Source organism: Rhodamnia argentea, chromosome 6 (assembly GCF_020921035.1).
Source record: "Rhodamnia argentea isolate NSW1041297 chromosome 6, ASM2092103v1, whole genome shotgun sequence".
Lineage (NCBI taxonomy): Eukaryota > Viridiplantae > Streptophyta > Magnoliopsida > Myrtales > Myrtaceae > Rhodamnia > Rhodamnia argentea.
The window spans coordinates 25,484,889-25,509,529 of record NC_063155.1 but is presented as its reverse complement, the minus strand read 5'-3'; the positions used below and the strand labels follow the sequence as shown (position 1 = coordinate 25,509,529).

The 24,641-nt window shown below is 42.9% G+C and overlaps 4 protein-coding genes across 7 annotated transcripts; 2 read left to right on the top strand and 2 right to left on the bottom strand.

Moving 5' to 3' along the window:
- The first annotated feature begins 3,404 nt into the window (after positions 1-3,404).
- Positions 3,405-9,616, top strand: LOC115757548 (pyruvate dehydrogenase E1 component subunit alpha-1, mitochondrial). Its single transcript, XM_030697839.2, has 8 exons — positions 3,405-4,236; positions 4,318-4,397; positions 5,416-5,493; positions 7,456-7,551; positions 7,634-7,705; positions 7,916-7,969; positions 8,124-8,189; positions 9,142-9,616. The coding sequence occupies exons 1-8, from the start codon at positions 3,531-3,533 to the stop codon at positions 9,184-9,186; spliced, it is 1,197 nt and encodes a 398-aa protein (XP_030553699.1). The 5' UTR covers positions 3,405-3,530; the 3' UTR covers positions 9,187-9,616.
- Positions 9,617-10,544: 928 nt separating this feature from the next.
- Positions 10,545-11,461, bottom strand: LOC115757555 (germin-like protein subfamily 1 member 1). Its single transcript, XM_030697850.2, has one exon. It carries the CDS (start codon positions 11,446-11,448, stop codon positions 10,768-10,770), a length of 681 nt encoding a protein of 226 aa, XP_030553710.2. The 5' UTR covers positions 11,449-11,461; the 3' UTR covers positions 10,545-10,767.
- Positions 11,462-14,328: 2,867 nt separating this feature from the next.
- On the top strand, positions 14,329-18,592 carry LOC115757535 (protein WVD2-like 7). 4 transcript variants are annotated; one of them, XM_030697820.2, is made up of 8 exons: positions 14,329-14,602; positions 14,796-15,467; positions 15,612-16,025; positions 16,159-16,223; positions 17,241-17,337; positions 17,426-17,497; positions 17,676-17,804; positions 18,162-18,592. In XM_030697820.2, the coding sequence occupies exons 2-8, from the start codon at positions 14,796-14,798 to the stop codon at positions 18,243-18,245; spliced, it is 1,533 nt and encodes a 510-aa protein (XP_030553680.1). In that variant the 5' UTR covers positions 14,329-14,602; the 3' UTR covers positions 18,246-18,592. The 4 variants fall into 4 exon arrangements, with proteins under 4 accessions (XP_030553680.1, XP_048137460.1, XP_030553687.1 ...); XM_048281503.1 differs by having other exon boundaries at positions 14,601-14,667; XM_030697827.2 differs by lacking the exon at positions 14,329-14,602 and having other exon boundaries at positions 14,612-15,467; positions 17,694-17,804.
- A 183-nt stretch (positions 18,593-18,775) lies between these two features.
- Positions 18,776-22,432, bottom strand: LOC115757528 (formin-like protein 4). The gene is made up of 2 exons (XM_030697797.2): positions 20,446-22,432; positions 18,776-20,259 (listed from the first exon to the last, which is right to left on the bottom strand). Exons 1-2 carry the CDS (start codon positions 21,822-21,824, stop codon positions 18,921-18,923), a joined length of 2,718 nt encoding a protein of 905 aa, XP_030553657.1. The 5' UTR covers positions 21,825-22,432; the 3' UTR covers positions 18,776-18,920.
- Positions 22,433-24,641: the final 2,209 nt, after the last annotated feature.

The following is a 24,641-nucleotide window of genomic DNA, read 5'->3' as shown; positions in this document are numbered from 1 at the left end:
GTACTGTTTATGTTATTTTCTCTTAGAGATAAATAAAATTGTTTGTGTAAAACTACCTTTAAAGCATATATTATATATTTCTCGTCTTCCATCTTTACTTTGCGTGGTTAATGGACATAAGAACATTCATTTTTCTCTCGTGGCTGTGATTTTCTAAATACAATCATGTGATTCATTTGGAGTGCTTTTATTACACTCTTATTGAAATAGCAAAATCACAAGGTCTGATGCCATAGTTGTTCAATCCGTTTTCAAGGAATGATAAGTAAAAGTACAAGTCATGGCACCACTATAGTGCCGCGATATTCGTGTTGAGCGGACTTGTTTTGTACATGCTCGTGTTGAGGGGATTATATTTGTCAATATAATCTTTCTAGCTCAATTGTAGTCAAAATTCATTGACATAGATGTAGAGGTTCTTGTATGCAATGGCCAACATTTTCAATTTTTCTAGATTAATTTTTATTTTTTATTTTTTTTACCGTGGCTGGCGAGGGTTGCCGAAGCTTATCAGCCATTAGTGAGGATCATGGCCCTAGCTAGCTTTGAGAGTTGAAAATTGTATTAAATAATAAAAAAAAAAGAAAAAATTTATCTACATCAACATTGACCATCCTATGTAGAATGGCCGACGTCCGCATTAGTAACTTCCATATAAAATTGACAGAAATGAGTACATTGGCAAATCATCGAAAGGTTAAGGATTAAACTGGTCAATTTTTTTCATAAAAATTTGGCCAAATTGAAATATTCAATACCGAATTAACAAAAGTGCAATAGATTTAAAACATTACACAATCCTTTATGGCCAAAGAGTTGTAATCACTTTGTGATGTTCTTTGTTAAAATTGAAAATGGTTGTGAGTGGGCACTGATGGAGAAATCACAATTTTTTTTTCCTAAATCCACTATATTTGCATCAATTCAGTTATAAATTTTTTAATTTGATCAATTTAGTGCAAATATTTTGACGATTTAATAATGTAGTATTCCTAGCCAATTGTGGTAGGAAGCACCGACATGAACTCTGGATGTCCTATGTGTCATGATCGTGTTGACGTGGATAATGTTTACATTCTTTTGAATTTTTATAGTTATATATTTTTCCTTTATTCTCATTGTAGCCGGCAAGGGTTGTGGCCGCCACCCGGCTTCAAGAGGCCATCACGGCTGGTGAGCCTCGGTGATCCTTGCTAGCCACAATGGAGAAAAAAAGAGATTAATAAACAATTCAGCAAAAAAAAAATAAAAAAAATATTAGCGTCAACGTCGGCCAAGTCATGTAGGAGGCTCGATGTCCACGTTAGCAATATCCAAACCAAAAATGACTGGAAAAATTACATTGAAAAAATCGTCAAATTGTTTGTGATTAAATTGCACAAATTAAAAGGTTCATTACCAAATCGACACTTGACACAAGTGTAATAAATTTAGGAATTTTTTTCTAATTGTCCTCCAAAGTAATCAGCAGCAGCACTATACAATCGCCCGATGAGCGGGGAAAATCTCGAATGTCTCTCTCTCTCTGCCACGAGGCGATTGCTGCCATCCTCCTGCGATTACGTTGATGGTCACTAGCTTCCATGGTGTACCCCCATCAGTTTACCATGGGACCAATGGGTTTTACATTTTTTTTCTAGAGAGGCTATTGTTCTAATACCATATTCTCCAAATAATATTCGATACGCGTTTCAGGATGAAAATCACGGTTCATAATTCGGCAAAGGCCCGATCCACAATCGCACGAGAACGAACTCGGAGAGCTCGACCTAACAGAATGATCAACCCCGTCACTAAACTCGATCGGGGAAGGAGGAAAGACTCGACCTGCCGATTCCCGACTTGTTAAGCGATTACGAGCAAAACAATTATTTCAGAGGTGGGTGCCATGCGTGATGCATGGAGGGGCGACGCACAAACATGTGAAGCGGAAATCTACACTTCCGGTGCTTTTAAAATTCTCGCGGTTTTAACGCTGCTTCGAGGCTTTTTTGTGTAGAACCTGGACGGCGGCGTGAAATTTTCGAATTCGAGTTTCGCATTCTCAATCGCCTGCAGCCGGATTCTCGCCTTAAAGAATTTCTACCCAACGCCGCTATAAACTGAAGGAGCGTGCGAAAACAGAGGAACATCCCGTTCAGATACTATAGATACAACGGATTAGAATGGGCCGGAAAATTACAAAATGAGCCCATATTATTTATATGGGCTTCGATCCTCTTGCTGAGCCCAAATAACTTAAGCTCATCCGGCCATCATATAGCTTTGGGTCCCACTGGCCTTTTCATGTTCTTTTGATACTTCTCGACGTGGGGGCATCTGTCGCGGTGTTGTTTGTCTGTAGGCGCAAGAGTGGTCAGAAGGAGACCAATCATTGCCAGGCAAGCGCACATCTTTGTTCACTCTCATTTCTCAGGACGAGCACGGGTCAAAACGACGTCGTCTCCGGATGGACAAGTATCTTCGCGGCGGGTACGGGAGAATCCGAATGGCTCTCTCAACGCCATCGCGGCTCGGGTGAGGACGCTTCGTCTTCCCATCCTGCCCTCGTTGATCGGAGTGGTCAAAGGTCAACAACACTCAGCGGTGCAAAATTTTGCTAATGCAAATGGGTTGAGAACTCGGCCGGAAAGCGATCGTCGAAATCCATAAACTTCAGCATCAAAACGGAAGGAAGAGAAGGGGGAAAAAAAAAAGAGCCAAGAACCGACATTTGAGACGACGAAAAGCGGATCGATAAAATTTTACACAAAATGAGCCCGACACACGATGGATTCGGCTAGCCTGTTGCTATCTATACGTAGACCGATCACCGTCGAGGTAGCTTGCACAACTCAATAACATCCGAACCATGTCGTGCCTAGGTGGCTCGGTCAGGTCGGATGTCATTGCAATATAATTAGTCATCGTGAGTCATTTAAATATCACGATCGATTAAGAAAGATTTAGATTCACTTAATCAATTACTGGTTCGAGCAATTATGCACGAGTAGCCCGTTCTTTTAACATTAATTTGATTTTAAGGACCTTGATTTCGTCAATTGACTAGGCATTTGGATTTTGAATATCAAGGAATTCGTGACCCCATGCCTAATTTTACATTGTTAGGGTCGAACTCAGGCTTTTAATTTTGTGAAAAGTTGGGTTGATCGACCTCGTGCTTATTTTGGTGGAAGGTTGGATGTGGGCCAAGCCCCCGAACGCCGGCGATGGCCGGTTGGGGTCGATCGCTCGAATTTATAACATAAGCAATTAGCGTGACACGTGACCAATACCCAACGCTGCCAATGCCAGCGTTCAGTGGTGAAGCCTAGGAGGGCAACGATGTCATTTTAACTCGAATCCTCCACCAGCAGCGCTAATTCTTGTTTTTTTTTTTTTTTTTATATTAATCTCGCGTGCTGTTTCTACGCCCACCTGCTTTCACGCCCACCAAACCAGACCTCCTCCTTCCCTCCCTCCCTCTCCCTGTCGCTCTCTCCCGGCTCGCGGCCGCATCTCTACACTCTCCCCACTTGAATCAACCAGGCATGGCCTTATCACGGGCAGCTTCGTCTACGCCGCACGCCAACCTCCTCAAGCCCCTCGCCGCCGCCATTTCCTCCTCCTCCTCCTTCTTCCGCCGCTCGATCTCCACGGACACCACGCCGATCACCGTCGAGACCTCCGTCCCCTTCACCGCCCACAGATGCGAGGCCCCGTCGCGGACTGTCGAGACGACTGGCCAGGAGCTGGTCGGCTTCTTCCGGCTCATGGCCTTGATGCGCCGCGCCGAGATCGCCGCCGACTCCCTCTACAAGGCCAAGCTGATCCGAGGGTTCTGCCACCTCTACGACGGGCAGGAGGCCGTCGCCATCGGCATGGAGGCCGCCATCACCAAGAAGGACTGCATCATCACCGCATACCGCGACCACTGCACCTTCCTCGGCCGCGGGGGCACTCTCCTGGAGGTGTTCTCGGAGCTTATGGGGAGGCAGGCCGGCTGTTCCAAGGGAAAGGGGGGATCGATGCATTTTTACAGGAAGGAAGCTGGATTTTACGGCGGTCATGGAATCGTCGGGGCTCAGATTCCGTTGGGTGTTGGATTGGCCTTTGCACAGAAGTATAATAAGGACGAAAGCGTGAGTTTTGCTTTGTATGGCGATGGCGCTGCCAACCAAGGGCAGTTGTTCGAAGCGCTTAACATGGCCGCGCTGTGGGATTTGCCCGCTATTTTGGTCTGCGAGAACAATCACTGTAAGATTTTGAGGGTCTTAATTTGTGCGATTGCTTTCGCGGTAGTGGATAGTCAGTCATGCTGCCGTATGTGATTTGCAGATGGAATGGGGACAGCAGAGTGGAGAGCTGCGAAGAGTCCTTCATATTACAAACGTGGAGATTACGTACCGGGCTTAAAGGTGATTTCTAAGTTTCATTCCGTTCTTCCTCAACGGTTGTTCGCATTCACAGCAATAAGCTTTCTGTTTGTTTAATGAATTATTTTTTCCTTATTTTTGTCCTATTTTGGTTTTTTTTACTATGTGTTTTGTTTTTGTTGCTGGCTGTTCCAATTGTTTCGGAGTCGGTGCACGGTATACTGAATTGTTATCAGGATAAAGGATAGTAGTTGGGTTAGTGTATGTAATTTTAACTCACTAAGTTGTTCTTGGTGCTCTGCGCTTGTGTTTGTGGGTGCACTGCGCTTGTGTGCATGTATGTTGAGAGGATTGTTTGGATTCTCATCATTCTGAGCAGTACTATGCATGTTGCAAAATTACTAGGTGCCAGGGTGAATTGATTGATGTCAATGAGATGGGATCTTCCTTGTGTTAAGTTGTCCTGTACTGTTAAGAGATAAATGAGGGAGGGATGGAAATAAATTACATGTAGGCAAGTTCTACTTGGCTGGCCTTGCTCTTAAAGTTCTTAAAGTTGTTCCAGATTCAGGAGTGTAGATCCTGTGCTGTTAAAGATTGTAGCATATTGATGATATCACCTCAAAGAGTGACTCAATGTGCGGTGGCATTGAATTCGGAATTGTATCTAATCTTCAAAACTCGGGAAGACCTTTAATTGATCTTGACCTGTAGCTGTTATGAAGGTTCAAATATTTTATACAAAGTGTTTGGCGTGCTGACAGCTGAAGTACTGAGTTGAATGATTTTGGGAAATTTGGTAGTGCCTGAAATTTACAAGGCTATGTTATTTTTGGAAGAAAACAGCTTGCAGTATACTAAGATGTTTGATGTTGTGGAATTGTGGTGGTTCAAAGGTATGCCTTTATCTTCTTAACTGGTTGCTGGAGCATGTACTCTATTTTCCTAACAATTCCAGTGCTAAATCATTGTTCACAGACCCAAGTTTCTGTGATATACTTCTTCTCACACTTGCACTTTCTTCTGACTCATTTAGTTCAGCGTTTGTCCTTTACTGCAGGTGGACGGTATGGATGCCCTTGCTGTGAAACAGGCATGCAAATTTGCTAAGGAGCATGCTTTGAAGAATGGCCCTATCGTGAGTGATTTATTTTGTTGTTACGTGTTTATCTGCTCGTTAATCATCATAAACTAGTGTTTTCATGAGCTTGATGCTTATCCTTGCTGTTAGCGTCAACTTTAGAGATGGCATCTTGTTCCTCTTAGAGCTGTCCACTAGTTATATGGGGAGGATGTAAGTCATTGAGATGAGGACAGTTTCTATTTATTTGCAATAGGTGCAATTTATATCTTTCCCTTGCTTTGCATGCCATGCAGGCGTGCACCCCCATTTATTAAAGACTAATCAAAGTAAAAGCGGCACTTCTTTAGTATCTCGTCGACAAACCGGTAGTCTCTTACTGCTACTAATTAGTGCCCTCTCGAGATAGTCAAATTGCTACCATAGTTGCCAGGATGGTGTTCCACAAAAAGATAGACTGCGGGATTCAGCAAAGTAAAGGAAGCGGAGAATGATGAGGGTAAATGATCTTGGTGACTTGAGCATAGGCTGGAGGCTTCTAGCATCCATGTTACTGAAAGTGAAACACAGAAATTGAAGATATGTTTTGGTTCCTAAAGGATGTGGATTGTTTTAAGGGGCTATTAAATGGTTATTACCAGCATCGGACATTACAGAAGTAGAATTTTTGAGGTTATTTTCAATGAAGGATGTGATATCTAGGACATTCTTGGGAGGGAATAGTGGCAGGTGAGTTGTTACGTGGCCCAACTTCATGGGAATGCATGGGCTTGAAAAATGTTGAGCATGGTTGGGACAAGGGAGCTCGGTTTTATTGATGCGGCATCCATTTTTCCCCCTACTGGTGCTGCATAGTCAGGGTGTCATTCTGTGATTAAGTACACAAACTAATTTGCTAACGTAGGGCCAGAAATGGCCAAGGAGGATACATTTTCATTCATTAATAGCATTATGGATACTTGGAAGAATAAGAAGTTCCTGGAGTTAAGTTGGTGATCAGGCCACTGTCATAGCATCCTTGTTGTCATATCCTGTTCATAGGAATGCAACCCAAAGACTTATGGTACTTGGCTTGTTCTCTGTCCACTCTTTTCTTACAGGAAGTTGCAGTATAGAATTTCTGGTGTTTGCTTGAGTTTTCTAGGTAGGTGCAAATTGAGATGTAAGTGGTCTGTTACTCTTGACTAATAATTACTTGCCTTGGCTGTACTTGATAGTTCCTCTAACCTCTGTTACTAAGTGTTTGGCCACACGCAGTTGTTTTGACATGATAGAACCTAGATGGTATGTAGGAGTATGGATCTGCCTTGATCTCTCTATCTCATGGACGGGCATGCCTTTTGAGAATTCATTGTGGACTTACTCTTGCAAGAAATCAAACCATGCTTAAATGAAGAGAAATGCTGAAATTTACTGTGTTTGAGGAGACTATCCACATGGTTCAGGTGTTGTTTGACAGGGTAAAGGATATTTGGTATCCACAGATCCAGGTTTCTAGATACTCTATATTGTGGATTCACGTGATGAAACTTAGAATTAGAGGACTCTGAAGAGCCATTTTCTCATGGCACTTGTATCTTCAATGCAAGAAATGTGGATGTTATTTGGTGCTGAATTGGTGGCAAGTTCTTCTCAAGCAGCTGGTCCTTCCAGCTGTCTGCAGCTTAGCAAAGCTTTTCTCTCTATTTTGCAATTTTCTTTTCTGTTCTTGGGCGACACCTGGAAAAATCAGTGACACTTCTTTCCCATATGCTCTTGCTTTGAGTGAGTGAGGAGAATACTTGAGGCTGCAGGGCAACTTATTGTTAGCTTATGTTTAACTTTCTTCTTTGAAATTTGTTGAATGTACCTTCAATCTCATAATTAAAAACATTGTTAGTTTGATATAACCTACTTATTTATAGCAATGCTCAGCCAACAGAGTTCATCGTGTATTTACAGTGCATAAAGTATGGATTTTTCTGTGTTAGCAAGCTAGTGCAAATACCAATTCATCATCACATTTGTTGCTGTGTTCAGATTCTTGAAATGGACACATATAGGTATCATGGCCACTCCATGTCAGACCCTGGGAGCACATACCGTACTCGTGACGAAATCAGTGGCGTACGACAGGTGAATACATGGATTTCTGGTTGATAAGGATATGTGCCATTATTGACTTCGGGATTTAATATTTTTATTGTTTACCGTTCAGGAACGTGATCCAATTGAAAGAATTAGAAAGCTGCTATTATCTCTTGACCTGGCAACAGAAAAGGAGCTGAAGGTAACTTTCTTGATCTGGATTCTTGTATACATAGCACATGGTTAGCATTCATTCTTCTGTAATTTGCATGCTTAAATGTCTAAAAAGTTCATCTATACCGAAGATAGTGAAGAAGCATTTTCGAGTTCCAAAAGAATGTTGCAATGTGGATACTGAAGCCTCTACCTTCCTTTCTCATTCTAATTTGCTGTTCATATTTACATCTTTTAGGATATCGAGAAGGAAGTAAGAAAAGAGGTTGATGAAGCTATTGCTCAAGCCAAGGTAAGAACTATGTGCAGATTATTCTGATTCTTGGGATGTAACTATCTTGAGCAAATTTAACAATCTAATTGGTTAGTTTGCTTAGCATTTGTTGGAAGTAATTGCCTCACTTGTTATTGTTGATGCCATCACGTTTTTTTTTCCTCTTCTCCAGGAAAGTCCAATGCCTGATCCATCTGAACTGTTCACAAATGTGTATGTGAAAGGTTATGGAGTTGAGGTAATTCTTATTGGATTTGTTTTATGTCATTTATCATGTATAGGGAGTTTCTTCTTTCAGAATTTTTCATTTGGGCCTGCTGTTGGCTTCGCCAGTGAGATGGGGCACAGTGCTATATCGTAGTTGGTAGTGCTTCCAAATTCCAATTACAACAAAAGTGTTTTGCTTATTATAGCAGATACTTGATATGCTGAAACATGTTTCTACAGATATCTTTCAATCAAATATTGCCTGAATATTTTGTACGATAGGTTTATATGAAGTCTGTGGGCCAAGGTATCGGAGATAGAACTCCAGTGGTCTATCATTTTGAAGGTTCAACTTGAAAAATTGCTTTTGGTCTTGAAAAAGAAATAATTATGTGTTCACATACCTATACCGTCAAACTAGTCTTTTTCTAAAACAAACTTGCAACATGAGTTGAGGATATGCAGTGAAATCAGTTGGGTCAGATGAAGGATGTCTGTTGTTCATAGCTATCTGAGTGTCAGAATGCTCTGGCATTAGTTTTTGCATGAGACGAACATGAGATCTCACTGTTCTTTGTAGTCCAACTGATAACTCTTTTTGCATAAGAATACTATCCAAGTGACCAAAAAAAATGTTGCTGGAACTTTTCTTTTTTAGGACTTTAATTACATCTTTTGCATGAATGAAGTAAATCAAAGAGTGGAATAGGGCACTTTCTGCACCTGGATGTATGAAATTCTTGTTGTATGTAGAATAAATCTGCAATCTGGGAATGAGTCGGTGAAGATCGAATTTTGACATGGTTGACTAAGGGACTTACTGCAAATAAATTTGGTATTGAGATTAATTCATTTGTTCTCACTTTGTACCCCTCATGGAGAATGAAAGTGTGTGTGTAGAAAGGTCCAGAAATGATTATTTAACTGTAGATAATTATCTTTATATTTCAATCTGTAATCTTGGATTTCTCAATCTATTGCAGAGCTTTGGACCAGACAGGAAAGAAGTAAGAGCTGTGCTTCCATGAAATTGAATTTTTCTGGGAAGCATCAAGAACTATTCTGACCTCTGCAGATGCCAAAGTTGCGAACATAAGGAAGAATAACAGGCGGGACCAAGATGACTGCCAATTTGTGGCCTCCTTGTTGTCTTTTTTGCCTTTTGGTATATGTAGCAGAGGCGAACTACAGTCATTTTTTGCTCGACTCTTTTTTTTTTTTTTTTACGGTTCGTCTATTTTTTGGGGTTTTCTTGGTTGCTTTCTTTTCTTGAGTTTGAAAAGTTTCATGAATGTGCCAAAGTTGTTTTGAACACATATCGTAGCGACCTTTTGAAGCAGTCCGTTGATTTAGCAGTTGCTGTGCTGTTTGTGTTCTGCCAAAATAAAAGAGCATTGATGAAATTCACTTTTACTCTGACACAATAAGAGCTTTGGACCAGCCGTTGGGGGCTATTAATCTTCTTTGGGCCGTTCTCCTTTAGTATGGCTGTTGCTTGCACTGGCCACTAGGTGGCATCTGGTGCCCTTTTTCCATTTATTGGTTGGATAGGTGTGCCACTATGAAGTCCAGTGAATTTCACCCAGTTTATATTGATTTGAAGTGAGCAGACTCGTGATTTTCCCGTGTAGGATTTGAATATTTCCTTATCCATCCTTGTTGCAATTTTCGAGATCTCTCAGCTTTTAATGTTCCCTTGTGTTAATCTAATCAGCACCATGCCTATAGAGTTCATTTGGTTGATTTTTGCTAGGCGGCACTGAAGAGTCTGCGGCTTATAATTTGTGGCAGATAATTCATAGTGAGATAAAGGGTAGTCTACTTGGTAGACAATATACTTTCTAGTGGTTTCGAGTCTCTCAGTGCCCTTACTGGCTTTACATGACAAAAGGATACGTATTTGTAAACAAAGCACTAAGTAGTCACTGGTGAATCTGTTGATATTTGGTTGCGTGGTATTGCTGTTTACTTCTTGCTTTTAGGCATGTCGAAAAGAGATTTGTCGACTTCCGTCTAAAAGACTCAATTTTCTTTTCTCTGTGACCCGGAATTTGTGAGGCTCAATAATGGCAGGTATTAGGTCTTTGATGAATTTGTTGCTGTCGATATCACAACGGATGCAACAGATATCGTCATAGCTTTAATTGCTATTATCTTAATTTGAGTGTAGAAATGCATACGATTCTGATGGAAAGAGTAATGGTTGCAAGAATTTGGAATATTGCAGTGAAACGTTTTTTGCATGAAAATGAAATTCACGGAGTTCATCCCGGCTTATGTTTAGTTGGTCTCCTATATTCTTGTTGGGCATGTCATTTGCCATGCTTTTTAAGTAGCGCAAAGCATTTTCACGCCAAAATTCTGTGAAGATTAGGCCATTGGACATCGTAACATGCTCTCATATTCAAGCTCATCATTAAAACAAGTCAGCTCTCATATTCAAGCTCACCATTAAAACAAGTCAACCGATCAAATCCATCCTACATAGTTAAAACCTTCATCATGTGGAGCATGCTTTTCCACAAACTAGAATTGGGTAACTTCTTCGTGCTAACTAGAATAATCAAGCAACAGCTACATGTTGCAGTTTATACTAGTATAGACAGCTTTCATCCACCAAGGTTCTTGCGAATTCTGGCTACGTCTTGCCCTGTAATCTGGAACGCTGTTGCTAGTACTTTGTCGGGTATCCCGGGCTTGGCTGTGAATGCGGCAAGTGAAGCAATTTGGGCACCTGGGTTTTGACTATTGAACCCCGAGATGGCCAATGCTGAGTTCGTCCAATCAAAGTTGTAGAGGTAATGAATCAAACCTTTAGGGAATACAAATGACTCGCCCGGTCGTAGTATTTGCGTGAACAGGCGGTTGGAAGTGTCCACAAAGCCCACACCGATCACCCCCTCGAGGCAAATGGTCACCTCCGAGGCCCTCGGGTGCGAGTGGGGTGGCACCAGACCATTCCCCGCAATGTCAACTCTAGCCATGGTCAAGCCCATGGTATTGAGCCCCGGCAAATTGGCTATGTTTGTAAGTGTGACATTGGACCCAAATGGGTTGGCCTTTGGGTTGCCTGGCTTGGATAAAGCAGAAGTGGTGAAGTGGGAAACGCTAGCTGAATGCGGGTCAATGCAGGGCGCACCATTGACCCAAAAAGAGTGCCGGTTGCTCGTGTCTGCAACACAGTAATCTTGAAGCGGATCCGGATCAGCTCGGGCATGGCTCAATATAAGGGCTAAGACGACCAGCGTCCGAAGAGGGGAAGGTGTGATCTTAACGATGGCCATAGACATAAAGGTATGGGCTTTTGGTGCCTGGATAGGATTTGGGAGAACCTGTCACATGTTATATATAGAAGCTGTGGGAGAGTGATGCTTTGATGGAATGAAATCGTGGGATTGAGTAGCTTAAGAGCATAAAAAAGGAATCGGAGAAAAGGAGCAAAAGCAAGTTTAAAGCGATTGAGCTTCAAGTCACTTGTGCTATGTGTCTATTGCCCAAGTGGCTCAAACCGGCAGAAGCTTCTTTAGGATGCTCTCACTTCGATCTCTACAGCAGCCGAAACACACAGCAGGATAGGAAAGTGTATTTGACACGTACGTTGGACAAACAAATAACCAGATAAGCCTTACACTGAGTCAAACTAATTGGTTCGTGAATTTTTTTTTTTTTTTGGGGGGGATCATAAATTGGTTCATGAAGTTAGCATATTAACATATGTTGCCAATCCCATCGGTGGTTAAATATAACTCACTTGTCTTGATACCCATTTTGTAATCTCCCAATTAGCAAGTTAATTTTGTGATCGGTCTCTTTGTACCTAGCATCATCTCGCTAGAGAGTCGACAAATTTTCTTCTTTTTTTATTTTTTTATAAAATTTCAGCTAGTAACTTCGAGATAACGATGAAATGAAATGCTAATTACTTCAAAACTAGAACCAGGAGGTAATACAATGACCAACACAACAAACTAAAGGCTCAAATCTAATACGTTTGGCAAAATCTACATGTTACGCCTTACAAGGCTTATGACAATTCGATCTTTTATAACCCAGCCTTTTCGGCAGTTTATGCTGTTAGCGGTAATCCGGCGTATAACGAGCTTTTCAGAAGCACGCGACGAAGGAGCGCAAGTCAGGAACGCAAGTTTGGAGTGATCTCGGTAATTGAGTGAACGAAAAGGTCAAATCCTCATTTGTCCAAAAGTCAAGCACCCAACCTTTTCAAGGTGCATCGATTTGACTCGTTCTCGCACAAATTAATAAGGACAATTAACGGGCCATTACTGCAATCTCGCTTGGATTATAGTTTATTGCCAAAGTGATGACACAATGATAGGGGAACAGTCGCTTGGATTAGAGTTCATATAAGGCGAATCGTAAGAACTCAGACATATTAACATAAATTCCACATTAAAGCACTTAACCATACTGAACCATCAAAATCAGGACAAAAATTTAGTGACTCGAGCCGAGAACAAGTACGAAATCAAGTCCTCCTTTCATCCACCATCTACCAAGAACATCCGCTCGTACCCACTCTTGCTTATGCTTCAACTTTCAATTGTTTTTTTTTTTTGCCCTTTACCTGCTGGACTTACACTTCAATTTTCATAGTCATAACACGTCGAAGTACGCACAGAGATTCTTCGCTAGCGAGCCCGTCTTTCTCTGCACGGCTCACGCCTTTTTTCCTAACCTCCATAGACCGCAATCGTAATTTAAAGCTCATTCTGTATTTCACGAGACCGCCGGTTTCGGTCCCAAATCCTGAGAAATTTCCTTACGAGATGAAGGCGAGTTCACGGTATTTCGCATTCCATACGCATTGATGGAACGGCCCTTCTGGGCAAATTTTTATACATTGTCATGAGGAAAAAATCTTCAATTTTGGAGGTGGGGGGGTTTAAGCATCCATGTCCTGTTAGTTGAAGCATATCAATCTCGTGGCCCACGGGGAGTTGAGAAGCAAGATGCGTCGTTGAATCAGCGGCTCATAACGTGTTCCAGCAGAGTCCCCTTCAGCGGTGGGCCTCGCTTGACCGTCTCCTTTTTCCTAATCTCATTACTGTGTGTGCCTTGGCTGGTCCTGACGAATGTTGCAGAAGAGTGAAAAAGGGGAACCATAGAAATGGTTGCGAAAAGAGGTAACTACACTTGGAAATTTTGGTAGAAGCTCCTGTTGCTCAGCTCCATTATTGAGCCGAACAGTTCGTTGCTGAGGGGAAGATGCTTAATTTCTAGTTACGGAAACCGTTGTTTGACTCGACCGGAGATCGCGGCCAAGGAACCGAAACGGGGCAGAATTATGACGGAGGTCGCGCGATCGGCATTGGAGATGCTTCCTTGGAAATTTTTACTCGTTACCATGAGATTGAAAGGGATTGTCGTTGCTCAAGTTAGGCATCGAGTTCTTTCAAGAGATTTGGGTACAGGGAAAAAGGAATTTTTAGAGAAATGATTTCGACTCTTCTCGGACTTTGGTCAGATGGGATCCTCCACCGTCCGGGTGGATTGAACCTAATACCGATGGGGCCTATCAATGCAACTTAGGACTTGCAGGTGCAAGGAGTTTATTCGGAAACGAAGGGGGCGACTGGCTTGGTGGTTTTTGCCGCATTCGTAGGAACATATTAGCCGTTGCAAGCGGAACTTTTAGGTTTAGTGGTTGGGACTAAATTTCGCAAAACACCTTGGTCTCCGTAAGGTTATCATTGAGATTGCTTTAAAATCATCACTAGTTCTGTAAGTCCAGAGCTCATGATTAATAATGCTGGCCTTGCTTTGCTTAAATATATGAGAAAATTATTGTGTTCTCACTTTGAATTAAACCGATTGGCTTCCTAATCTTAAAAATCGACGAGCGCTCGAATATTAAATTCCTTAATATTTTATTAAATGATAAAATATGGACATTAGATTCCCGACGTTAAATTTTTGTACACGACTTCAACCCTTTTTGATTAAAAAAAAAGGGGGCACATTGAAAATTACGAATATTTGCTATTTGATTGCTTAATGAATGCCTTCACGATATGTATTTACTAAAATGACATCGCTCCGTGTAAAAAGCGGCGAGAAAAACATGACGAAAGTTATGAAGAGGTGGCGGTGAAGAAATTCTCTTACCTTCACTTCTCATCATGGGCTTCATCACGTTAGGTGTCTCGCCAAGTACGACAAACAGACGAGGTTCTCTTTCGAGTCCCGTGTGACAGAAGCTGTGTGGGAGAGGAGAGAGACCGTGCAAGTCTTTCAGACAAGCAACACTACTCAGACACATGCTCATGTGCCTCTTCTTTTTGTCCTCATGGTTCCTGATGATCTCCCCTCCCGACTCATGAAACAAAAAAAAATTGCCCCATTCATCATCATGTCATCGTGCCTATAATTGAACAAAGTTTGTCCCTTCTCTAGTTGTCGTCTGGCAGTGCAATCGTGATTAAGGTAACATTCCGTTTTTGCTTTGGATTTGTCGAGTCAAGAACCCACTTGGTTGAATCTTGACTGTTGTATGAACGTATCTCCGTTCTTTATCCTTTAACTCGGGGGGTGCAATGTTTGTTCTAATTAGCTTTGGACTGTGTTGGTGAACTCTGTCCATCTTGGTGGTTCTTGTCCTGGGCTGTGATCCGAACAGATGGCTGAGAGTTTAGCTTCAAATGCTGCTCTTGAAGTGTCGGTTTCGTTCGGTAGGTTCGAGAATGATTCGCTCTCTTGGGAGAAGTGGTCGTCTTTTTCGCCGAATAAGTACTTGGAAGAGGTTGAGAAGTGTGCAACTCCCGGATCAGTTGCCCAGAAGAAAGCCTACTTTGAAGCTCATTACAAGAAGATTGCTGCCCGAAAGGCAGAGCTGCTGAATCAGGAGAAGCAGATGGAGAATGGCTCTTCCGGATCGGATGACCCAAAATGCAAAGATCCGGGGAGTGAAATTGATGAGCCCGTTTTTGAGATTGGTGGGTCGAAGGATGAGAACTTGGGTCCGGTAATTGAGCAAGTCAAGGACTCGGTGGGTGACGTGGGTCAACGATCTCTTGAACAGCAAATTCATGATGCTGTGGCTGCAGTGGAAGAAGACCAAATCTTGCCGGTCGAGGGAGTTACAGAAGAACCAGATTCAAGCCGCAGCGTACACGGCCTAAGCTTGGAAAAGCTAGAAGATGATGAATTTGTGAAGGAGGTAGTACAAGAAGTTCCGATTGGATCTTCAGAAGCGAAGCAACTTCAGCAAAATCTTAAGAATGACACGGTCAAGACTGAAAAGGTTCTACAGGAAAATGTGAAATTGAATCGGATCAGGAAACCTCAAAAGGTGAGGCAATCAAGTGTCTTTCTATTTCGACCAAAAAAAAAAAAAAGTGTCTTTCTATTGTTTTCTTTTCCGTTCTCTTCTGAATCATGACTTGCTTTCTAAGTTTGACATGGTCATTAATCTCTCCGTGCTTATGGTTCATAGATTAATCCAGTCAATAAGGAGAGAAACACGGCGAAAACAAAGGGAATGACCGGTTCGCCAGTTGTCAAGTCGTCGTCCAAAGCATCTGCCCTGAGGTTATCTAAGCCAACTTCCGCTTCTGCTGCAAAATCTGCAGCAAAGCCTTCGGCAAAGAAGGAAACAGTCCCGACGTTACCCCGGAAGAAGAACCCTCTCAATGTAGAGATCAAGAAAGTTCCTTCTAAATCACTGAACGTGTCCATTAGTTCAGATTTCACAAATTTCAATCGATCTGACATCTCCACGTCGAGGAAATCTCTAATTATGGAAAAAATGGGCGATAAGGACATTGTTAAACGGGCATTCAAGACTTTTCAGGGCAGTCTGGCACTGTCGAAATCATTCTGTGGAGAGAGATCTTCCGTGCCAAAGCCAGTGAGTTGTCATGTCCACGAGAATAACTCTTGAGCTGCTCTAGTTTGCATATCTGGACTTGCGTGTGTGTTACTCTGCAAGAAGTTGAACCAGACTTTTAATGTGTGATTCTCTTGGAATTTTTCGCATGCAGGCCCCTTCACTGGTGACTGAAGCAAGGGATCCTAATTCTGCGACTGAACAGAAAGGCAAAGAAGGGTAAAGCTAGAATACGATACTTGGGGATCATGTTGAAGAAGCTTGCTTGCTTATAGGAATTATGATAGTCCCTTTGAATTTTAAAACAGTAGTTATTTCTTAACCTAACATTTTTTAGGCCTTAGTATATTCTCAGATACAATATAGGGCAAGTAAAAGAAATTGAAACTACTGAATGGGGGCAATGTGATGTCATTGAGCAAGTTGTCTTCCTTTGTGTTGTTAACATAAAGCAGACTAGCTATTAGATAGTTGTATTTTGTTTTCCTTGGGTTCAAACTGAAACGATCATTTGCCTGATTCAAGTTTACAAAAGGTCTCATTTGGATAGTTTGGTTGCTCATAGAAAGAGCTGGCAGGCTTACTTTGTTATTGGATTGAAAAGGAAATTAGTCTCAGTTCCTATACAACAATAATAATGATGAAATTACGGATCTAGTACTGGCTTTTGCAAGTAAATTTCCAATAGCTTATGGGATATTCTCCTTTTATAGCAGAATTGTTAGTTCATGGGACTTGGTCCCTTAGCGCCCCCTATATGATTAGTGTTATATTTTATGTAATGCGTAATATACCTGTTTTTCATTTCAGCCTCTTGGGTTATGAGAGACTGTCCAGTTTAAAATTTTCTATCTAATTGTTGTATTTTTCTCCTAATGTGGTCCGGGTCATACTATCCATTCTTGAGAATGTCTTGTCTCTTTTTGGTATTTGACATTCAGCAACCATATTCTGTCAAAATATGTTTGCATCTGCTTTCGTCTTTTCTTTGTTTATAGAACTTATCATCTTAATGGTCCTGTTGCATGAGTTTGATGCATCATCAACATGATAGTTTGGGAAATTAGAAACTTCTCTTGATCCCTGTTTACACCATTCCTGATGTGGTGATATGTCAAAAACGTGGTCCATATTATGCATAAAGACTTTATAAGACACCCGTTTCTTTTTGCATGAGTTGATTCGCTTGTTGGTCTATTCTCCCAAAATCTCACTGAGGCAAAACTCGTGCAACAGGCAAACCAAAGCTGGAAGTGTGGGTAAAAAGGTTCCTAAGATCCTCCCGTCTTCTTTTGGGTTGAGAAGTGATGGACGGGCAGAGAAGAGGAAAGAGGTATTGCAGGAAATATCATTTACAATTCCCCTCTCGTTTTCCTGTCATCGTGTGTAAATTTATCTCTCTCTTTATGGATTCACAACAGTTTAGGAAGAACCTGGAGGAGAAATCTACTTTCAAGGAAGTAGAGAAAGCACCCCTTCAATCAAAACCAAAGGTACAAATAAGCAATACACATGATTTTGTCGGTCGTGGTATATTTTGAAAGTCCTTGTGATAAAGCCTTAATGACTCTGGCCTGGATGATTTTGGATGATTACTTTTCCTTTGATCTGCTGCTTTTGTCCAAATGGTTGTGCGATAAGTATAAAGATTCACGGCCTTTTTTCCTGAAGCTGAGTGATTCTGTCCAGGAAAAAAGGGATGAGGAGATGAAAAAATTAAGGCAAAGTCTCAATTTCAAGGCTACACCCTTGCCGGCTTTTTACCTGGGGCAAACTAAATCAAAGAGCTGTCTTGCTAAGGTAAATTTTCTCTGTATTTATATAGTTTACACAGATTGGGCATCGTATCATATTGTTTTTGAGCTCTGGAACTTTAAGAACGACTATCATCTAGTAAGACTTAGCCACGAATGTGTGACTTGGGTATGGGCGAGCCTGAAAGTTTCATTCTGTCAAATTTGGCGCAACCCGTCATTGCTTTGCCAATTCATAGTAAGGCAAAATCCAACCCTGATTTTTCTAGGCCCTTGCTACCTAATTTTGGCATGAATTAAACTCATGGTGTTTCAAGCTTGCCGTCTTCAGAAACCGAATTAACACTGCTAAAGTAGATGGTTATAATTAATTTCACAAGATAGGCATGTGTTTTGTTTACAGGAAGGTTACAAGAGTGAAACTCGTGGTCGAGAAAAGTTGATTTGGGAAGGGCGACAAGCTCTCCATGAACAGATGATTGGATAGAGAGACTGAAAGGTGTGTTACTGATATGAAGCTTGGACTTGTCAAGCAAAAAGGAAATATGTCTGAACAAGTTGGACCGATGCCCTGACTCAGTTATCCAATGTTGAGTCGAGGGTGAGTGGCGGATTGTACATAGGAATATCTAGAGCAGATAATAATATAAGCCAATGTCGATAAGTCGGTCTGTCTCAATAATTTAATGAAGTCAAGGTTTCGCTCTCTTTCTAGTGTCATTAGTCACATTACATGTCTGTAGTTAATCATGAAATTATATGCGCCGAGCTAGTGAAATTTGATGTTTATATGATATCAATTATGAAAGATTTCTTCTCATGATCTTGATTCGAGATATAAACATCATGGAAATGAAATGAATGCATCTGAATTCTGTTCAGTAAGAACACAAGTTTCATGTGTGTTTCTGTAATCCAGGCGTAAGTTAAAAAGAGTGGGAGACACCATGTTGAAGCTGAGACAAAACGAAAGAATTCTGGCTATTCAATGAAAGAAGAAATGAGTCAAGATGTTGTCAATCACAAAAAAGGGGCAATGTACATTGATGATTTGTGAAAGAATCTGATGTCTATTGGAGGGGTAAAAATCACTTGGTCAATTCATGAATACAGTGATGAGAACTATGTACGGCAACCGATTCGCCACCGTCGAGAGTCTTCTTCAGAACTCTGCATCAGAATCGCTGGAAGTACTGCTCTTAAACTTCTCCAACAGGAAATGCGACGGCAAGTTTGGAAGCCTTGCGGGAGACCTCGCCAGTGACTTTTGCGTTGCCGACCATGGTGTAGAGCTCACCATGGCGGTCTTCCTCCTCTGCAAGTTCCGAGTGATTTCGACGCACGCCTGATCGACCATGCAAAGAAAATCTTTGACCACGATGAATAAGTGCAGCGGTTTCTCTCCATTTCGTCTAGATGCTCCCGATTGATAATACTCAGTCGTCCTCTTCACCAACTCCATCGCTTTCCTTTGCTCCTCACTTAAAGATCTTAATTCTTCTTCCGCCGATGCGATGAATCTCCTCAGCTCCTCACCTAATCCACTGCCATCGCTTGTGCATAGATCTGCAACTTGCCGAATCTCCGCAATACCGAGTCCTAGAGCTGCGCATGAGGAGGCAAAGCTGTCGTAGTCGATTGTGGCTGCCTTCTTCACGTTAGAGAAGTCGGAGCTGAGTCCTCCTACTACTGGTAACCCTAGCATGATGTACTCGTTCTCTCTTTCGTCTTTGGGTTGTGAATTCTCCGAATCTGTGCTTGAGCCGGTGCTTCTATGACTGCTCGTTCGGCTCAAACTATAGTTCCGATTGAGAGCACACCGCTTCCCTTCGGATCGCACGACTTGTTCCACTACGAAGTGAAGCAGCGTGGTTTTCCCGTCGGTGCTTTTGACATCCGACAGCTTTCTTAGCGAATTGAGGTTGAACGCTTGCGCGTTGCCTCTGGAAGTTCCTGCATTCATTCGGTTTCCGGCTTTAAGGATTGCTTCTAGAAGCTTTACGAAGAGTCCACGAGTACGAAGCTCCTCACATGCGAGTTCCAGCGTCCGGATAGATTCCTTCAGGTGATGGATGTCCGACTTGAAGTTCGATCTGAAAAGCATGGCATTAAAGCGAGCAAATGCCGAGGGGAGTGATTTCAGGAGGTGGTACAGGTAGGACTCCGCATCCGCGAGTCTGGTGGTGTCTCCATCGAATTGAAGGATTTGAGACTGTTCTTCTTTTGTCGGCGTAACCTTGTTGAGCTTCTCTAGGACATCTACGCTTAGGCCTTGATCTTCCGTGACCGCATAGAGGATCTCGTCACGGGAAACTCCCAGGGACTTAAGCACAATCGCAATGTTCTGCGACTTGCGAGAGTCCAGGATGAAAATTTTCGAGGATGGGTTCGAGTCAGTTTTGGTGGTTGAAGCCAAACCCAAGGAGGTCTCCTTTTCTTGATCGGATTTCCGATTGCCCGGAACGAACCCAAACAGATCTTCCATAAGATCATCATCGAACCTGCAAGTGAACACAAAATTACATTAATCCAAGATTTGTCGAGCCTGCAATTTTGGACTTCTGACTGTTACATTAGCTAAGCTTCAGAGTTGAATGTATTGGTGTGATGTTCATACAAGTGACTGCTTGCATACACATTCATTCAGGAACAACTCTGCAATGCGTGTGAAAAGAATCAGATTTTACCTGAAAGAACCATCGCCGACCTTGTCCCAAACCATGGAGTGATCGGCATTGGCGTCAAACTTCTCCCAGTGAAGAGGCTTCAGTTTCACCTGACCAGGTGAAGCTGAAGGCTCTCCCTGTTTCCCTTGCTTTTCTAGTCCTTTTGTTACAGCCGGTGGTTTTTTGGATGAGTCAAAACCGCGCAGTTTACTCGGCGGAGGTGGCGGTGGTGCTACTGGTGACGGCCTTGCTGGTGGTGGGGGAGGCGGTGGTACCGCCGATAGCGGACGTGATGGCGGTGCTGGGGGCGGCGGTGGCGGCAGTGCTGATAGCAGACGTGGGGGCGGTGGTGCCAGCAGTGGTGGCACTGCCGATGGTGGACATGGTGGTGCCGCTGGTAGTGATTGCGGTGGCGGTCCAGCAGTTGAAACCACAGAAAAAGACATTGGCTCCTGCGTACTCCTAGCCCTAGGTGGTGTTGGTTGGGGTGGTGGCGCCATCGACGGTGGTGGCATTGCTGATGGTGGACGTTGTGGTGGTGCTGGTACTGGTAGCGGTGGGTGTTCAGCAGTTGAAACCGCAGAATAAATCAATGGCTCCTGTGGTTTCCTAGGCGGCGGCGGCGGCAGTTGAATTGGTCTCGGTCTCTCGACGGCCATGAGGGCCGCTACTCTGGCTGATGGAGGTGGTGGTAATGGATACAAAGCTCCATTCACACTAATTGCGTCCTCACGAGCTCGAACATCATTATCTTCACAAGATGATGATAGCTTCTCTTCTCTCAGTAATGGCAATTCTTGAGTGTGCTTGTCAAATCTCATGTCCCCGTCTCTTCTCCCGCTCACATCCCCCACTCGATGGCCTCTCGGGCTCCGCACGACCACTTTGCTCAGGCTCTTCTCCAGGCAACTCCCAGTCCTCTCCCCCTTTGTCTGGAGCCTCCGCCAATAAAGAACGTCCAATCCATTCTCGTCCACAATCAGCCCCTTGATCATATTCCCTCCGAATCGCGTGAAGTCCCCGCGAGGCATTGGTGCGAGGCGCCCCGTCTCTGCCGATCCATGATCCGGACCATTTCGGGTTCTCCGCCTCTGGATTGCGAAGAAGAAGAGCGTGGCGACAACCAGCGAGCTGGCCGCGGTGGCTGCCACGGCCTTGACGACTGTCCTGTGCGAGGGCGGCGAGTCTGGCGGCGGCGGCAGCGGCGGAGGGGATTGGCGGGAGTCTTTTATGGAAGGAGGAGGAGAGCTGGGGGCGGCGGCGGCGGCGGCGGCGGTGGGGATTGGAGGATAGAAGGTTTCGACGTTCTGTTGAGAACTAGCGAGGCCAAACCAGCAAGCGGAAAGAAGTAAAAACCTGCAGAGGAATAGCTTGGGCACAAGACGAAGAATCAGAGACATGGTGGTTTGCTCTTCTGGGTCGAAGAGGAATAGAAAAAACGCCCGGCACCAAGTCGTCTGGTTTTCTAGTCGCAGGAAGAAGCTCAACTTCAAAAGCCATCGTCGTCGTGCTAGGCAACGTTGACCGGTTCAACACCGGCATGCACTTTGAATCCTTTACATCTTATTTTTATATCGTTCCGTGGTACTCGTCCTAACTGCTGTCAGCCAGTCACCCAAGTCGCCCAGTTGACCTTTTCCTCCGTTTCCTTTTTGGTCAAACACCCGATTCAATAGTGCAGCAGCAATTACGTCTAAGACCAATTGTTAATGAAACAAGAACCAGTCGCCTTGTTCACCTCAAGAACAACACGTGATGTCATTCTAGAAATCTCTCAGTGATCTTCGGGCCGTCGATTCGTCATTGCTGCGAGTGTGCTGACGACGACTGGTCTACTAAGCTTGTTCGTGACGGGCAAATCTCACTTGGCAGCGGATTAAACTAGGGAAACGAATTCTAAAGCACAAGTCAAAAGAAGAACCAAACCCAGAAGACTTGGTTTGGCTTTACCTAATAACTGGACTTTGCTCTCCAATCACATGCGGAGTGCGCAACTGCTGTATTGGCAAAGTACCAACCAGCCGAGATCGCGGGTGCAAATTAACGAATTTGGAGCTTGGTGTCAGTTAAGAACCACGTAAGTGTAGGTCAAAAAGGAAAAATATTCATTTTTGGCTGGATTTGGTCGAACAGTGCATTGAAGAATGCTGGGATTTGGTTGAGAAAACGACAGCAAATTTGTCATCCTTAGATTCTAGAACTCAAGATCGAAGCTGGGTTTTCACTAATTTTTTTTTTCCGATACACAAGAACCGAATCACCGTGATAATCTCTCCTTTGGGCACTTGTCCTTGGATTTCGGTCAAGTGTCAGCTGAAAGGGATTTGATCGAGAGAGCCACTGGCTATTGGGATTTCGCTGTACAACACAGTGACTCGTCGAAAGGCCACTTGATGCGCAGTTGCACACACTTGGATCTCGAGGGTGATGGGGTTCCTTATTGTCAAGCACCAGCACCAGCACCACTTTGCCCCTCTTTTGAGCATTGCCCATCTAATCTACCTACTCCACTCAAATTCGTTCCCAATTAGACCCTTGCGAGTTTGCAACTTTGGGACTATGTGGCAGCCATTGATCCAGATCCAGTTTTGATTTGGATTCCACTCGCTTTTGGAATGGATAAGCCGGGATGCAATCACTACTTCCATTGACGGGTTTGTTCTACAGATCTACATTTTACGGATTAGCTCGTAAAATCGTGGATTGCACAAATTTTTACTACATGATTAGCGAAGATAAACACGGATCTTTTGATCGAGTGTTACGAATCTAATTTTCATTGGCTAAAAGCAAGGTTTTCGAGAGAGAGTTATTAGAAAAGTTCTAAATCTATTGCAAAGCGAATGTTTAAATCAGTATTTGTCCTAAGACTTAAGAAGGCATAGGCCTACCTTAGGACTAAATCAGTATGTGGTAGTATTGTTCCGATCACCGAAAAGCAACCGTCGTGCAACTCAAGTTGCAGTTCAGCCAGGAGCATGGCTTCCTGATGACAATAATCTAGATCATCTCAACATTCCAAGTAAAATAACTCACTTAATTTACCACCAATTGATATCACTTGAAACAGAATCAAAAGTTGAAATCATTTTCAGTAATTTATACCACAACCGATCAGTGAATTGACCAACCATACAATGAAAAGATTTATATCCTATGCTACTACAAAGATTAATTTTTTTAGGTAAGCAGAACATTGTGATGTCAAGCCACTTAATATTAGCAAGTGGAACTCTAACTTGAGACAGGCGACACAATGAAGGATTACTAGCTGACAAATCTGGAAGAAACGTGTTTTTTGCAAGCTTATTTGATCATGATGCCGCGTCATGCTCAATAATCGATCGAGCATCCTAACGTTCAACAATAATTTGCATAGTTGAGAATACAATCCGTCACTCGAATGTGTTGTGCTCTCAGTGAGACGCTAAAGAAATACTACGATTAGGACAATCAATATTTCCAACCGTTGTTCAAAACCGAAAAAGATCAGGAAATAACACAATCCAGAGCATATAATCTAATTACGGATCAAACCTGTCCAGCCACATCGGAAATTTCTCTAGCTGAACGTATTGCACCGTGCTGTTTTCAGGTTGTGTAATGGAGTCATGTCCAACTTTGCCAACACTGAGTAAAATGTCTTATGCTCAAGACCGTCTTATCTGCTGGCTAATAAAGAGAAGGTCCGATCCATCCGCATTCAAGGCATGACTTTGACCTAATTTAGACATGGTGTAGTATATACGGTCTAACCCATCTGCATTCAAGTCAAGAATATATCTGGTTTCCAATCTTATGTTCTCATGAAGAACCATTACTGGCAATATGCAGAAGATTACATGAAATAGGCGCGCAATCATTGATATACAGCTATATATACGTATCTACACTCAGATTCTCTTTCACTGCCAGTAACCAAATAGAACAGATCATAATGCAACAGAGCTCGACAACATTCACCCAAGACCTATGCCTTGTCCCAACTAGGTGGACACGGCACGTGCCGCCCTCGGCCGAGGAGGCGCGCATGATATTTTAAATTTTTTTATGAATTTTTTATTTATTAGTTTTCCTCTCTCTCTCTCTCTCTCTCTCTCTCTCTCTCCTTCTTCATCTGGTCATCGGACCTCGGCAATCGGCCGGCTAGGTCGCCTTTGGCTAATCACCTAGGTCCAACGAACGGCTAGAGGTAGAATGAAGGGAAGAAAAAAATG

What these genes read in the sequence shown, in the direction of transcription:
- LOC115757528 (XM_030697797.2), bottom strand. Translation starts at nt 21,824, where the DNA reads ATGTCTCTGATTCTTCGTCTTGTGCCCAAGCTATTCCTCTGCAGGTTT. An exon ending in GTCGGCGATGGTTCTTTCAG is followed by an intron (nt 20,260 to 20,445) that starts GTAAAATCTGAT and finishes GTTCACTTGCAG; the next exon opens with GTTCGATGATGATCTTATGG.
- LOC115757555 (XM_030697850.2), bottom strand. Translation starts at nt 11,448, where the DNA reads ATGTCTATGGCCATCGTTAAGATCACACCTTCCCCTCTTCGGACGCTG.
- LOC115757548 (XM_030697839.2), top strand. Translation starts at nt 3,531, where the DNA reads ATGGCCTTATCACGGGCAGCTTCGTCTACGCCGCACGCCAACCTCCTC. An exon ending in GGTCTGCGAGAACAATCACT is followed by an intron (nt 4,237 to 4,317) that starts GTAAGATTTTGA and finishes TGTGATTTGCAG; the next exon opens with ATGGAATGGGGACAGCAGAG. An exon ending in CTTTGAAGAATGGCCCTATC is followed by an intron (nt 5,494 to 7,455) that starts GTGAGTGATTTA and finishes TGCTGTGTTCAG; the next exon opens with ATTCTTGAAATGGACACATA.
- LOC115757535 (XM_030697820.2), top strand. Translation starts at nt 14,796, where the DNA reads ATGGCTGAGAGTTTAGCTTCAAATGCTGCTCTTGAAGTGTCGGTTTCG. An exon ending in GGATCAGGAAACCTCAAAAG is followed by an intron (nt 15,468 to 15,611) that starts GTGAGGCAATCA and finishes TATGGTTCATAG; the next exon opens with ATTAATCCAGTCAATAAGGA. An exon ending in CAAAGAGCTGTCTTGCTAAG is followed by an intron (nt 17,805 to 18,161) that starts GTAAATTTTCTC and finishes TTTTGTTTACAG; the next exon opens with GAAGGTTACAAGAGTGAAAC.